This window comes from Ixodes scapularis, unplaced genomic scaffold (genome assembly GCF_016920785.2).
Source record: "Ixodes scapularis isolate PalLabHiFi unplaced genomic scaffold, ASM1692078v2 PGA_scaffold13__105_contigs__length_92229423, whole genome shotgun sequence".
Taxonomy (NCBI): Eukaryota; Metazoa; Arthropoda; class Arachnida; order Ixodida; family Ixodidae; genus Ixodes; species Ixodes scapularis.
In genome coordinates, this window is record NW_024609839.1 from 91,731,633 (window position 1) to 91,748,166 (window position 16,534).

A 16,534-nucleotide genomic window follows, 5' to 3' on the forward strand; every position below is an offset into this window, starting at 1 on the left:
TTGGACTCCGTACGGCAACGCCCCTTTTATATTCGCTTCGCTTTCTGGAACATTCCGACCAGAACATTTGACCCTAAACATTCCGTCCTGGACAAACGACAACGTTTTCGAGTTTTCTAGAACCAGGGATGTTACGAACCCGGGACCTCTGCGTGGCAGCCAGGTGCGGTGCTCATGGGGCCACCGTACACGCACGCGGCAATAGCTTAAAAAGAAAAACTATAATAACTGCATTCTTAAAGAGGCGTTGCAATGATTTTCTAAGCTCTCTTTAAATATCGTTTAAAATTATTCGTTGACGTTTAGAACCAAAAAAGAAAAAAAGAAAAACAGGATTTAGGTCATGCACAGTGGGTATACACAGTGTAGTAAACCTGTTAAAGATAAAGCGCGGTTACTTAACAGGTCTTTATATAAGGCGTCGTACCATATTGTCCAGACTATAGAGTCCAAAAAAGTCTCATTAGATAGCCTGCGGTCGGTGCATAGCCCAAACCTGGTGCATATTGCGGACGTGGAAACATTCTTGTACATGACGCATCTTGAAATATACCTGCTCTATCAGCGCACGAAGCTTGTATCCTACAGCAATGATTATTAACATAATCTGCAATTCACGAGCGTATCGTCCGATTAAAGAATTTTTAAATAAATGTATGGCAAATCGTTAGGCGATCGCGTTGCATACGTAAACCGTACTAGCATCAGACACGCTGATATTGTTTAGAAGCACGTCTAGCCTGCTCAGCCAGACGCCTATGTTCACGGCACTTTTCATCGCATAATTTAACACGTGGCATGTGTACACTTGAAATGATAAACCTAGTGATCTTCCAAAACCTTATAACCCACTCCTCCTCTCTTACCTCGCATCCGCACTCCACCCCTGGCCACATGACCAACCCGTTAACCAATCAGTGTCGAGCACCCCACTCCTCTCCCACCAGTCAACCAATCAGCGTCGAGCCTCGAAGTCACGCTTTTATCCAGGCTTCACTTTGGGGCTTCAAGAAATGCCAAACACCTATAGCCAAAGAACGCTTTGCGTTAAAAATAAATTTCTGTGTAGTCCGCACCGCGTAAAATTTCAGCTTTCAAACACGTCTAGCCCGCGGATTATTGAGCAGGAGATCGAACTATAGGGGGCGTTTTATCGAGCTTGTTGTGCCCACAGCCTGGTGTTTACTAACACAGCATAGAAAACGAACCTCGCCTAGCAGGGTCTTGGCACGAGCGCTTCGCTCTGATCAGTGCTTTGGTCGCACGAGGAGCGGCCTTCGAATCGTCACCTTCGATTTCTCCGATCAAAAACAAAGAAGAAAATACGGTTTGTTGTACCCACAACTGAAGCGTGCCACTTGAGGCGTGAGTGTGCGATCTCCTTCCCAATAATCTTAAAATTGGGAAGCACAAAAAAAAAAAAAAAAAAGAAAGTTACATTTTTGAAGGCGTCTGAATGTTCGGAGTAAAAAGACGAAAAAAATATAGACCATCTGTACGAGAGTTCTGTTGAGCGTTGGTAGAAGAAACAGGTGCAAGAGGGCGGTTTTAGGACGTACATTTAATGTTAGAGTGCTGATGGAAACGTAACATATAACCACTTCGGTGTGGAGAGCCACCTGGCGGGCGTAATGGGGACCCTTCACGAGATTTATTGAACGCCATCAAACACATAAAAAAAAAAGAAGCTTTAAGTTTTTTTGTTTGTTTGCTTTGTTTTTTTTGTTTTTTTTTTTGCGGTGACATTCAGTAACCAAGTGACGGGTTTACATCGCATGAAAATGCCATATGAATGCAGGACACAATCCACATGGAACTTGTAGAAAAGAGTATAAATCTGATTTCCACCATTCTTAAGATGAAACAAAAAATTACGACTACATAGAGACGCAATGAAAGCCACAGCAATAGCAACGCTCGTGGCTTCTAGTCCGCACGAACAAGCAACGCTACTCCCCAAATTGACAAATACTTTGTTTGGGGGCGGAGCGGAGGGGCGAGGATGAAGGGGCGGGCAATTCGAGTAACCACAGGGAAGCCCCTTAGGTCTACGAAACTCGACCTTTTCATATCCTTTGAAGGCAGTCAGTTGGATCCTCAATGGCGTCGAAACAGGGGAGAGAAGCTAGGGGCAAAAAAGGATCCCCCGACAGACCTTAAAAAAGAAAAAAATGAGGTAAACAATACTGGAAAGGGCAAAATAATCTCGCGCCCCTTCCCGTCCCATGGAGTTCCCACGCCTTTGGGGACCCTCCAGCGCCAGGAAGGCCTCACTCAATTTTTCGGGGAACGCTGCGACGCGTTTGACCAGATAAAGTTCTCCTGGCGCGCGCGCTCGCCCGAGTAGCCTCGTCCGACAGCGACCTCCGCCGTCCAGAAAAACAAACGCAAGAAGAAAAAAGTGTCTCGTTCCGGGGGCATGATTTTTCCGCTCGGAGCGTCTCATGTGACCTTGACGGGCGCTGGCTTGAACACTGTGGCAGAGATCTCCCCGCTTTTTTATTTACAGAAAAAAAAAAACCTGCAGCGCCGAAAACTTCGGCATTATAGCAGGTACAGCCCATGGATTAATACGCTCAATAAAATAAAATAAAAAAAAACGGAACACTCGAATATAACACCTGGGCTGTCAATAAAGAAAATAAATAAACATCGAACATAAACAACATTAAACATCAAGACCATTTCCCGAGATAAATGGTCTCACGTCGTCACGAATAAAAAAAAGACTGGTAACAGGTTTCACTGACCGATTGCGCGTGGAAAAAATGAAAGCTTCTTATAATCTGTTCTACGAGAAATTTCCCTTATTTTCCTGGTATGATCTACACGATTTAAAATGTAGTTAGGTAATTTTATATAGTTGTTTTTATCAATACCAGTCATATCATTAAAAATTGCGAGCAAGAACCTCAATCGAAAATCTTTGCGCCTCGACAATAAAGTTTCCCAACCAAGTACATTTTTAGTCTCTGTTACGCTATCGTTCCTACTATAATTTCCCGTTACAAATCTCGCCGCACGGTTTTGAAGTTTTTCTAACTTATCTGCGAGGTACTTCTGATGCGGATCCCACAAAACACACGCGTATTCCAGTGTAGGTCTTACCAAACAGCAATAGGCAGTCTCTTTTAGTTTCTGCGGAGCACCGCGTAAATTTCGAATAAGAATTTTGATTTTCGAATAAGAATTTCAAAAATTTCAACGCGTTCACAAAACTGTTCTTGCCGCCGTTGAGGCACGAAGGAGTGTCTCTAAGCGACACACGTAGGGCAAGCTCGAACTTCTACATGACGTGGCGCACTCAGAAAACGACTTTGAAAGCAAGCGTGTCTCCCATACAGAGGGATAGGAATTAAACCGGGCCCGCGACTGCTGTCTGCCATCAGCCGCATTTTCGAGAGTCATCCGGTGGTACCGCTGTGAATCAAGGTGAGCGCTCCGCCTGGCAGCTGCGGCGCGCGCGGTGTCCACACCTACCTGCTATCTCACACCGTGCCCGAGGCGTATGCGGCGCGTCTGCGACTCGTTCGTTGAACGTCTCGACCAGCGGGAACATGGCCGCGCACACGACGAACAAAACAAACCACGACGGGAAGAAGAAAGGAGCGGAATGGCGCCTCACCTCTGGTCCTCATCCGGCACGGACTGCAGTTCCCCGGTGGACCTGGACTTCTTGGACGGTCCCACGACTTCCTGGGACCCTTGCCGCTTGGCCTTCCACCGGAAGATCTTGCGGACCGCCCTCAGCGGGTGGAACTTCTTCCGCTTGCCCTCCGCTGCGGGAAGACGGACAGCACGAGTCAACACGAGTGCAGTCGGCGTCGGCGATCGTTATCGACTGATGCGGTTAGTCGGAGCTCTCCGCCTGTGTGCAACGCCACGCAACACTGCAACGAACAGGCGCTATGTGCCCGCGTGAAAACAGCTGCGGCCGTTATGCGGAGCGCTCGACCGCGTGGGGAAGTCTTTTCGTCGTTGTTGTTTCATTATCCTCTCTGATTCACGCACATTGAAGGAAACAGTGCGGAGGTCCGCGGTACGTGAGCGAACAGCGCCGACGAACGGATTGAGCGACGGGAAACGCTGCAGGTGCGGCGGAGAGCTACGCGTTCGCAGCGCCAATCAACCGCCTCTCTTTTCACCGCCCGACCCCCCTCTTTGCGAGTGCACATGGGCGGGAAAGCGATCACGTGATGCGCACATAGGCGTATGATTGGTCCAACGAGCACGTGGCTACCACCGCACTGTCGGCTTAGGGGTGAACGGAGTACAGATAGTGTAGGTGCCTCGATGTCTGGTTACGTCTGAAGTGGAGCCACGAGGGCATGCACCCCCAACCCCCTTTTTTTTTCCGGTCCAAAAAACAAAACAAAAAATGCCAGAAAGAGTGACGATTCTGGTTGTCCGAAAGGAACACTCGAGGGAACTTCAAAGGCATAGTTGAGACACGGAGATCTCGGGTCATAATATTTCGCTCCAATCCTCGAGATAACTTTGTGGCTCAAGGGTCTATCCAAGTCAATTACACAATCACACTTTTTAGCGCCGCCTGTGAGGAAAAGAAAGAAAAAAAAGTACGCAACGCGATACCATTAGCGCGAACACGACTTCGGCGCTCTTTCGCATTGTACTTCGAATGAGCAGTACGATGGACATCAAAATTTGCCGCCTATAGGTTAGTACGCCAACTGAGCGTTTCCCACCACTAGAGTGTTTCGATGACAGTCCTTCAATACTGAGAGAAAAACCGAAAAAAAAACCGGCGATGATTTGTTTGCAGTAATAGTCCCCCGGAGTGAATGCAGGTGAAGTGTTCTCCTGTAGTAACTTTCCGAAGGCACTTAGACGAAGTCCCCTACTTAGTCGGCGACTTAGTTCGACTGCAACACCTCTCCTCCTCTCTCTCGCTGATTCTCGGCTGAATTTTCGGTTTCCGTTTTGCCAATTTCCGCCCAAGCATCGTGGAACGCACCTTGTTAAAAAATATTCGTCCAAAAATTAAGAACAAAAACACTAAAGAAAAAAAAAACTCTTCTGGCTGAGTTTATTTTTAGTGCTGCCAAGACCTGAACACCGGTTGTAGCGCAATAGCCGCCGACACCACTCGCATAGTGACGTTCACAGTAGAATGTAAGTAATCGTGTCGTTTGAAAAAGAAAAAAAGAAAAAAAGAAAGAACAACGCATGCTTTTTGATCACTAGAATATTGTCCCCCCGAAACCCGGTCGCCATGAATCGTCATTGTTTCTCCTTAACAGAATGTTCGTAGGCACACCGCACGACACGGTTAGCGCGAACAAGCGATCGCCAGTTTTTCCTGCTTTTCGAAAGGCTGTCATCAAAACTCCCATCGTGGCGGAAAGTGCTTGCTTAGCGCATTGACCTAAGAGGTAAAGTTTGGTTTCCGACAATGCCCTTTCGAAATAAAATAGAAACAAAAACGCCGATGTATTTTCGCCACCAATGTCGCGCAGTATGGTAAACCTCGTTAACTCCTCAATTAAAACTCGCAGCAACTGTAAGACCACCAGCACAAGCCTTAGTCCCATACGTTCGCAAGTCACACGCTCGAGGGCTTATGACGTTACTTGCGTCAACAGCTCCAAACAGACCTTAGCTAGAGTGGTCACGCACAAGCTGGAATGAGCTACGACGTCATTGCAGCTGGCTCAAGCTTCGTGGAAAAGAAAAGTCATTTTTGGGTAGATAAGTGGCTAAAGGTTGGTAGAGTAACCTCACGGCTCGCGTCAAGTTCAAGCGGAGTTTCGTAGTTATTTTATCAATAATCGTACTTAGGGCAGTTGCGAACTTTCGTCGAACCTGAGGCACAACGTTGAACCTTGAAGTTCGCCTAGACTCTAAAAACAAATCTGTTCTTGAAAGGTTTTTCGACGCCCCAAGGACTCTTTCAGCACGTAAAGACCGGTTTCGCCTCAAGCACAATCGGCCCCTGTCACTCTAGGAAGGCAACTGGGCGATAAAGAACCCTTTCGCATCGAGAAAGGTGCTTAAAATAAACCCTTATAGGTTGTTCACGAAGACTTTTTAGGGGGTGCTTAAATGAACTTTTTTGCTGCAAAATATGGACAGAATTATGACGAGGAAGTTCAAAGAATGAAAAATATATGATCCTCGATCGGTACCGCGCCTGTATAGCCATAACCGATTTCGAGCCAATTCGATATAAATGAATTGGATCCTCGGATCAAATGGGAATTTCATGGCCAAATGGGAACTGGGCCTCGCCAAAAGAACGACCCAGGAGGAACCGACAGGGAGCCCGTAGAGCCCTGCCCAACCCCGCGAAGGGGCACAAAAGGGCCACAGCAGGGGGTCGACGGGTGGCGAAGGGCAACAAGTGCGCCCAACCACCACCGCCGTACCGATATTTGCTTTTCCACTCCTCCCAAGGAGGAGCCACAATGCCAAGGGGTCCGCCCCCTCAGGAGAGGGCAATCGAAATATGGACGAGCCAAACAACCCCGAGGTATATTTTACGACCATGGGGCCCGTAACTCGTCAAACACAAAAGTTGGAAACTCGTCAAACACAAAAGTTGGAGCCGGAAGTTGGCGGAGCTCGCCGATTGGACGCAGGCGACAAAAGCGCCAAGTCATCGTCGTGGTAGTCCCATCGGTGTGCTCCTTGAAGTTCGGCCCCAACTTTGTGTTCGACGAGTTTAGAGCCCCAGATACTTTTAGGGTAGTTGGGCGGTCCCTCGAACGTTTGGCCAATTATCGTTTGAGTTCGACTTTTGAACCGTGTTAGGCATCGCCCACACAATTGCGACTGCTTACGACCCCGTGCGTTACGACCTCTCGTGATCGTTTACGTCGAGAGCAGAGCCATACATACGTATGTATGGCTCTGGTAGAGAAGACACGCTGACGCCATCTATCGGGCGGCCGTAGAACACTGGCGGTTTCCGTGCATTTTCCTTTTTTTTTTTATTATTATTCGCTAGAAAAACTCTTGGCAGTGTTAGGAAAGACCATTTCTCACAGATAGCGCGTATAATCCCTACCGAGAAAACCAGTGTAACTTTTCGCTCATTGGAATATGGAACAGGAAATTTCCTGTTCCATAATCCAGTTAGGGAAAAGTTATACTGTTTTTTTTTTTCGGTAGGGTTTTATTTAGCAAATACTGCGAAGCCTTTGTTCGCGCTAGTGAAATTCAGTTTCAAGGTTGCCCTACATATGGCGCCAACGTGCCAGTGTGTTTTCTAGAGAGCCTGTATTACGGAGAGTTTGCAACTGCTGGATGAGGCTCATGCGGCTTGTGGGCCGCGTTTGCTACGCGAGCTGCGAGGCGGTGCCGAAAATCTTGATCGTCTGCTAACGCCTCTGCGCCCGCTTTCCTCCTCGCCGCCTTACAGCCCAGCGTTGTTGGCCCAGCGCATGCGCACTTCCGACCTATCCCCGCAGGAGGCGCCCGCCATTAAATTGCAAATGATGCAGATTGCAGATGGACGCTGTCTTCAATCTACGCTTTCTAGAGAACGATATAGCCTAAATTGACGAGATGGTCTTTAAAAACTAAAGCAAACAAGACGAGCGCCCAGAGAGCACGCACACGTAAAGAGCGCACATTTTGAACTGATCTTATTAGAAAATCACACGCATCGAAGTGAAAAACAAGAACCCTTTGACCAAGTCACTGACTATGCAATCCTGTCAAAAGCACCCAAGAACGCAAGTTCCCCGTCATACAGCGCTATCGATGCGACACCAACGCACTGGTCATTTTCGCTCCGCTCTATGAGGTATACCTGTGCAATCTCCCTCGTGACTAGCTAGTCACGAGGGAGATTGCTAGTCACGAGGGACAGCGACTAGAGAGAAGGTCGGCAATGGCGGCTCAACCTGGCGCCGGTTTAAAGCGTCTACACCCTCTTCGCACAAAGAGAGGGGGCCATCTCAGACTATGCGGGGAGTTCGAACGCCTCCTACGGAACTTGGTTGCCAGGGCGTGTGTGCTGCGTTTTGTGTGGCAAGGGGCGGAAAGGCGAAGACGTTCGCGGAGGAGCAACGCTATCGGCGCCTTCTCGCAGCTCGTATTGCCAACGCGGCCCATAAAATCACGTGGCCACGATTGTGCAGTCGGAAAGTTTCTCGAAAGCCGGCTCTCTCGTCATCTCGTCGCAAGATATCCCAAGAGGCATCGATGTACTCGGTCGACAGCAGTCCCAAGTGCGTCAACCAATTTTTACCCGATTTTTGCAAACTTTTTGAGACGAAAAAAAAAAATTAAGAAAGTTTTGCGGTGAGCTTTACATCGTGCCAAAGCAAACGTGTACACGCGTTAATGAGTTTGCCAATGTGCAACATCAAAATCAATCCTGTTTCGCCCCGTCCTCCGCTAGATGGCGTCTGCTCGCTTTTCAAGTCACGAAATGCGCCTAATACTGTTGTCGCGGAACCTCGTGGACCGGTCGAAGCTGGACAGCTTTGGCCGCGTCCCTCGAGGCAGGGGGGCCTCTTCGGCGCCCTATCCGCGAGGCCACGCGTTCTCCCGCCGCTTTCCTCAAGCGCAGTGGCGTAAGCGAGCCGGCGCAGTCCAGCGGGCAGGTCGGCAAACACCTGGGCGTCAGTGTTCCACGCGTCGCCAGCCGTGTGCGACGCAGCGTGTGCACGCACTGACAGCTGTGGCTCCCCCGTTCGTTGCTCCACCGCCGCCGGACACGCGGGGCTCGCAACCGGCCTGCCACGAGTCAAAGCGAACGCCCGCTGAGAACAGTCGAGATCCGAGACCTCGAGGAACGCTTTCAAAAAAATGAAAGCTCTTGAAGAGGAGGAGGGGAGGGTACGGAGGGAAGGGTATGCCCTCCTCCTCCTCCGCACACTCCCCTCCTCCTCCCGCGAAATTTAGCCAAATTTTCTTCGCTATATTTAGCGGAAAATTTAGCGAAAATTTTCCCGCTAAATTTAGGGGGAAATAAGACGTCACGCGACCTCAAGATTAATTCAGTTTCACCGCTAAATTTAGCGCGGAAACTGTGACGTCCCATAATGCAACGCCCGCGGTTACGCCGACGCCACTCAACCTGGAAACAAGCGCCTAAAAGCTGGGCTCTAAAAACAAAAACAAACAATATATATATATATATATATATATATATATATAGCTGAGAAGAAAAAAAAACCTTAGTGAAAACAGCAACAACGGACGATTAAATCGTCCGTTGTTGCTGTTTTCACTAAGGGTTTTTTTCTTCTCAGCTTTATACCCACGCCTTCGGCCTGCCGCCACCATGCCCGTTATATATATATATCAGTGTGTCGAACCGAAAAAAATACGGGTTCGGTTACGGTTCAGTTCCGGTTTGATTAATTCGATCCGCGAACCGGTTCGCGAACCGGTTCGGGGCGCTGAACCGGTTCGCGAACCGGTTCGGAAATTATAAATGACAAATTGCGACATCAAAATAAATTACAAATAAAACATCTGAAATCAGCGCATACGAAACGGGATACATCGCAGTGTAAGGCTCAGGGATTTCTACCAGGAATGGTTTCTTTATGTGCACTCAAAGGTTACCTCACCGACGTTTACGCATTCGGACTTCATCTAATTGGGTCGGACGCAGTAGCTGTAAAATCCGCGACCTCCTTACAAACCCACTTACAAGTAGAACTCGCTAACTATCCCGCCACCTCGGCGTGTAAGCAATTGAAGGAACAGTGGGGAGAAAATACAGCTTTCTTTATTTGAACTAGCCTTCGGTAACTCAAATTAGACCCTTAAGGAAGTTTTCATTAAACAAGATACGAAATATAGAAACACTTCACCGAACGCAACGCCAGAAGGACGTTATAGGATAAATATTAAAATAGAAGAGTTCGCTGTCTCACAAATATGTTAGCTATTATCAAACTCCACAGCCTTTTATTTTCTCATTCCGATGGAAGCAAGCTTCAAGAACTCGCGCGTTCTAGAAACGTGTTGTGAAATGAGCACACAGCAGCATTTAGGATTTACGAGATTGTAAAAAAATGAAATCCCGTGACGCGATTTTTTTTTTTTTTTTTTTTGTGCAGCCTTCCAATTCTCTTCTTTCCGTGCAAGCCGCGACCAGCGTAATACTGGTTCCTATATCAAGATTCATGAATGCAGCGTTTGTCAAGATTCATGGATGCAGCGTTTATATTCCTAAGACAGAGTGGAGAAGAAAAATATCTAAGCGAGGTGTGTGTCAGTTGACGGCACTTAAGAAACAAATGGCATTGATAGCACCTTCATTGTCAACAGCGCGTGGCCGAACCGTTTTGACATGAGCCGGTAACCGTTATTTTTTTCCGGTTCAGTTCCGGTTCGGGTTCATCGCGATAACAATATAACGATTCGGGTTCGGGTTCAGTTCCGGAAAAAATACCGGTTCGGTTCCGGTTTTCGGTTCGGTTCGGTTCCGGTTCGACACCCTGATATATATATATGAGGAATTTAGCCAGCGCATGTGGTACTCTTGGCTGTCGCTATCCTGGCGGTGCCAGAGCAGCGTAGGTGGATGTGGCAGACGCCTGTTCTGCTCCAGGTCGCGTCAGCCAGTTCACCGAAGCTTACAACATCCATGCAGTTGGGACACCCCGGCGATTCTCGCGTCCGCTCCCAGTTTTTGCCAGCATTTCCACGGCCGAACGACAGGATCGCGACAGAGTGACAGTCCGTGTGACGCAATTTATTGCCACCTGGAGACCACCTTCGATGCGTGGAAGGGAGGACGGTAACACACCGCGGTCCATGAGGCGTTTCTGGCAGCGCATAGTTCTCCCGCGTGAGGAATGCCCTAGCGATATAATATGGACATATTCCACCGACTGATCGTGACGATTAGCCCCCTCTATTATTGCCCCCTGGCCGCATCTGCACAAACAACATAAAGGTAACTTTCACGACTTAAAAAAAAAGTCTGCAAAGCCTAAAAAAGCATTCCCTATATAGATGTATGTACACAGAAATCTGGTGCGCGTGACGTCACGAGCCCTAGCGTCGCATGACACCGCGAGTCACATGACCTGGCATGGTTTTGCACACGTCACGTGGTCACGTGACCTTTAGTGCCACCAACCACGAGACGAGATGACTGACAGTGGCGTCCGGCTAAATTTCGCCGATGACGACAATTTACGGCTACGTCGACACCACGCTATTCGCGACTCCAGCGACCTATAGGGGGCGCCACCACCAAACAAACATGGCGGCTGAGTCCAGGTCGCGTTGGCTCGGCCGCGCCGCCCGAATGGGTGGCGCATTCAATTTAACAAATTTTCTTTTGTTGAATGCCCAATTTTAAGGGTATTTGAACTGAGACAGTTAAGAGTAGCCGGTGTTTTTTGTTTGCCGAGCATAGTTTTGTTTTGCCGGTGTTTTTTGTTCTTTTCATGTCAAACTTTCCTTTCGGAGACTTCGATCAAAACCGAAACTATGGGCTCCGGAGAAACGGTAATAGACTCTAATTAGTTTTGATCATCTAAGGAAAGCGGCGAGGGCAACAAAATTGTTTCACCGAGAGTAATTTTTAGCTAACTCGCATGCCTCGACCATGCGACTAAGCAGCTGATACTCGTATTTCAATTCAGGTTTTAGTAGCAATCGAGAAGTCATTTTGACGAATATGCGGATTATGTATTATATTACGTACTATGTCCCACTAAAGCTACATTAGTGTATTCTTCGGGTTGAAATATGAACTTAGTTAACTAACTATTAGGTGAACTGCTGAATGAAAATATATTTGACAGACAGAGAGATACTACTTCAACTTAGCCAAATGGTTCTAGCCGGTAGAACGGAGACAAGTGCGGACAAACTGAAAAGAGTCTTCATTGGAGATTCACGCAGAACCTCTCTGGCATTGAACTTGACTTCGAATCCTGAACGGATAAAATGAGTATTTTTTGTGGCCGGTCAACCTGAGAAATGTAGACGTATATTGCTGCTGGCTTCGACAGGGGTTATAATATAAATATTTGAGGCGCGATAGATCCTAATGACGTGACAGCTTCTAACTTTGCGAGTCGCGTCCCCCACCTTTTGAAAGCAGATAATTTCCCTCATTAATCACATGCAGCGAGCAGGTTTTCTGAATCAAGTAATTGCGAAATTAGCCCAACTCCTTCAATGTGGTCTTTTTCGGCGAAAAGCCGCCAAGATGAATAGCCAACGCACCGGCCGGCGTTAGTGGCTCAAATTAACTTGAAGCTAATCGAGCGCAACCAAACTCAAGGAAAGCAGCTATCGAACCTTCCCATTCACTTGACTGCAACATTGGTGTTCCCTCCAGTGAAACACTTGGTCTGTCGACCTCAGTCCACTGTTCTACATGCTTATAAAGAAACCACTTATCAGTTACCAAGCAGTCGTCACTTTGAATGTGATTCGAGACAGACGAGAAATCAAAACGCTTTTCCGCGATTCCTCCTCATCCAAAAAATTGAAAGCACGCGACCGTGTGTTGTGGAGTAAACGGGCTTTCAAACACGTGATGGAAAGAAACAATCTACTGAGGCTTCACCACACTAATGAACACTCAGGCAAACTTAAGAAATTTTCGGACCTTCGTCAAATTACATTGCTCGCCCCCGCGCCGACAGCACGTGTCCGCGAAAGCCATCAGAGACGCGGCGGGGCGCGGAGCGACCTGGACCGACTGGTTCCCGGTTTTCCCGCTTGGCGGCGTCCGTTTTGCTGGAGTCTAGAATACGGCGGGGGACACAAATCCCGACTTCAATAGTAATAAATGCCTTTCATCTCTGTTTATACAGCCGGAAGTTCGTCAACCTCAATGGGTTTCTGGCGTCTCGGCAGAAGATGAGCAATTTAGCCAGCGCCAGCGTCTTTGACGTGCACCACGCGGTATAGGATAGACGACCGGACGCCGGTTCGATGCTCATCCAGATCGAAACGAGCACGAGTGCAGGTTGAAACCAGGATTCCTGGGTACACAAGAATATAGGGGGAGCGGGAAAAAAAAAAAAAAAAGGCTCCAATCCACGCTGCGAAGGTGGTTGCAAAGCGAAGCTGTGGTATCTTCCTCATCGGGTTTAGTTTCGGTGGAAATCCCCATTTCGGTCCACCCGAAACTTGGAAAGGATCGTTTTGAACCCGTCGCGGCAAGATCGCTGCATCGTCGTGCATAAAGCGTTCCTGGCCACAAGCGACTTGGGCACCGTGCATGCCATCATCTTAACAATCATGCTTGTCGCCAGAGGTATATTAGGATGATACTGCACTCCTTATGTATTTCAAGACGGGATAATTATTTTCCGATGCCTCCAAGCACCGACGCCGCACGTGGTGACGGTATACGAGGATGTACGCTCGTTTCGCCGGTGTTTGAATAGCAAAATCTCGTTATACCAGAAACGCCTCTATAAAGCTACCCCGTCGATTTTAGAACGGCTCACCAGGAATGGAGAGATAAAGGAGAAACTGCTCATTCCACGAACCAAAACGGCGATCACACCGGGAGCTTGTCGCTACTCTCCCGCGATCCAGTTACTCTAAGTGTGCGCACTCGGCCACCGATCTCCCCCCCATCCCAACCATGGATTACGCTAAAATGCATTCTGAAGCTTAAAAAAGTAAGGATTGAAAGCTAGTTCCTCGTTTGTGGTCACTTTTAGAACCGTTTCTTACTACCAAGTTGCGTGATTCAGTGAAGAACGCGCATACGGTTTCGTTTTGAAAAGAAAGAAAAAAACATGGACGAGATTTTTAAGTAAAAATATGCGCTGGGATCATCTGATGATATAACAGGTAGGGGCAAAGAGAAACAATACTTATAATATAAAGCAAATGATGCGTAGCTGAGGCTTTCCCTCGCTGCTCCGAAAAGGAATGCATTGACACCGGCCAACAATCGCACTCACGCTTGAAGGGCCAACGAAGACGATGCCGTGATACGATTCATGGGACATTGAAATGTTGTTAAAAGGGCTCCAACTACGGTGTGTATGTCGCAAATATAAAATAACGCGAAGCTAATAAGATAGAAATAATATAGCGAGGGTGCAGGCGAGCTGGTGAATGTTAACCATGTTGAATAAACCTGAAACTGGGGCAGAAATGAACATATAAGTCGAAGGAACATGAAAAGGAGAAGACGACGTCTCAAACTCAGCTACCAGGTGTATTTAGTCCGCCTTCTTCCATAGCCCACAATCAGCCACCACCAACACAAAGGGGCAAAAGGTTACCCCTTTGTGTTGGTGGCGGCCGATTGTGGGCTATATAAGAAGGTGGACTAAATAAACACGGTAGCTGAGTTTGAGACGTCGTCCTGTCCTTTTCACGTTCCTTCGACTTATATGTTCATTTCTGCTCAAGTCTCAGGTTTATTCAACATGGCTAATAAGCAGGAAGTTTCGCTTGTGCCCTGCAGTTTAAATAATAAGAGCGAACGCTTTCAAGTCCTTCTCACTGCCACGAAGCTACTCTACGTGATGTAAGCTGCTATAGCTTGTAAAGTATAGTAGGGCCGTTTATTGAAATTGTTATTTACCTGCGTACATGCAGCCCTATATCATCATCTCCCACTACCACAAATCAGTGCACCTCCCATCAGCGAGTTCTTTCAAGTTTATTCTAGTATACGATTAGTATATTATTAGTTAGTTTTGGTTTGCACACCTTAGTATGAAATACACTAAAAGTAATGCGATAAAACAGAATTTACTTCAGGTATTGAAAATTTCCTCAATTATATGTTTAAGCGTACGTTCTCGTTTCGCGAAGGTACAAAATGCAGTTCTCGTATTGCTTTCTACGCAGGGTATGCCAGAAGGAAATGTGTTCGGGAACGTGAGAGCGTTCGATCGCGACGGGAACCGGTGTCGGCAGCCCGCAAAGAAGCGGACCCCTCGAGAACCGATTGTTTATGGCGTGGCCGAATGTTTCTCGGTGCGTTCACGTCGTTCACTCCACCGCGTGCCGAACCCCCTGTGAATCAGCAAGACGCGGGAGGCGCACAGGCGGCCATCTTGGCCATGCCATCGGCGGATATTTCCTCCGGAAAGGAGGGAACTCTCCCTTCGAGAAAGAGGGAGGCCTTCCTCCTTTCTCGGAAACCCGCTTGTTGTATTCTTTGAATTAAAAGAGATGGCGCCACCGGTCTCACGCTGACCGGTAGCGCCATCTCTGCGGGGAGAGGAGAATCGCCTGCGGGGAGAGGAGGAGAGGAGGAACTTCTGCCCGGCAGGAGATGATTGCGTCGGCCTTTAAGCCACTCACCGGATCCCTGTGGCGGCTGGTCGTCTTCGAGGGTCTCGCTGCTTCCCGATGCCTCCGGCGTGGCCAGGCCCGCAGCCTTGCCGGCGCTGCCACCGCCTCCCCCGCCGCTGCTTCCGCTGCTTCCACTGGTCGCCATGGCCGCCGATTGCTCTCCAGATAGCAGCCGTCAGAGATGCTCATAACCTGCCAAGGAACGGGCACCGATTAAACGCCACGGCGACAATATATATATGAATATATATATGTATATATATATATATATATATATACGGAAGAAAACGCACTTGAGACGGTTGCTGGAATTTTTAAAACACCGATGACTCCGCTCCGTTCCGTTGCTAACGACTACAGGCCTCGCTCCTGCCCCATGGAGTGAAGTCCATGCTAAACTCTCCTGTCCCATGGGGCAGGGCAGTTTAGGTGCCGTTTGACGCGGCTTCAAGAGCTGATAACGCCGGTTCGCTCCATGAAACAATTAATGCTTTCGCACTTAGAAAAAAAAAAGTAATTAACGGCGAGTGAAATAAAAATGTTCACACCGAAGTAAGTAGCCTTTAGGTGGCATTCACTGGACGTCATATTTGAGGTGACTGCTCACAGCGCATGCCCGGGATCAGTTCTTACCAGGAAAATAGAAAGCTCGAAAGATAATTGGACAAGTGGAAGACTATGCGGGACAAACGCTTGTATTGTGTAGTCTTCTTTCGCTCTTTCTATTTTCGTAATGTTTAACTCTACACTGACAAAGCCTGGCAGATCACCACGGGACGCGGCCGCCCAAAGTGAAACGGTAGAGCGGCAGACAAGAGTCAAATAACAGGCGCCCCGCTGCGGCGAGACGCCGAAACATACTTGTCCCGAGCGATGGAATGTCCGCTCGTTCGTTCCTCGGGCTACCGCTTCTTTTCTCGTCGGGTTTGAAAACCATGTTTCGGGTTTTCGCCGCAGCAAAACCTTTGCGCTGAACACCAGACTCTCCGAGAAATGTTCTGTTCTACCAGATCCTCGCGCTCCAGATCTGCGACCGGACACTCTATGGCTTCGTCATCGAACTGCCAGACTTTGTGAGTATAGAGGAGGCTATGGCTTAACCAACTAGGCCAACAAATTATTTTGCACGAGTTCTTATTTGTGGTCTCCCAAAAAAGACAATCTTTATGGTGCGTATAATGTGCGTAGAAGAGGCGATCTGGAAGCTTGCCGTCAGCACGTGCTCTGCACCAGCGAGCTCAGTTGGGGCGGCCAGGGAATACGACCTACTCGCAGTGCCGGTGCTATAATCCAATTTATGCAAATTCGC

The 16,534-nt window shown here is 48.2% G+C and overlaps 1 protein-coding gene across 1 annotated transcript in view; it reads right to left on the reverse strand.

The window, feature by feature from the left end:
- Positions 1-16,534, reverse strand: part of LOC120837296 — a 105,252-nt gene that overhangs the window by 44,757 nt on the left and 43,961 nt on the right. Inside the window, exons 2-3 of the mRNA XM_040206530.3 lie at positions 15,235-15,417; positions 3,626-3,779 (exon numbers count right to left, since the gene is read on the reverse strand). Coding sequence (XP_040062464.1) covers positions 3,626-3,779; positions 15,235-15,370 — 290 coding nt within the window. The 5' untranslated portion in view covers positions 15,371-15,417. The remainder of the gene's footprint in view (positions 1-3,625; positions 3,780-15,234; positions 15,418-16,534) is intronic.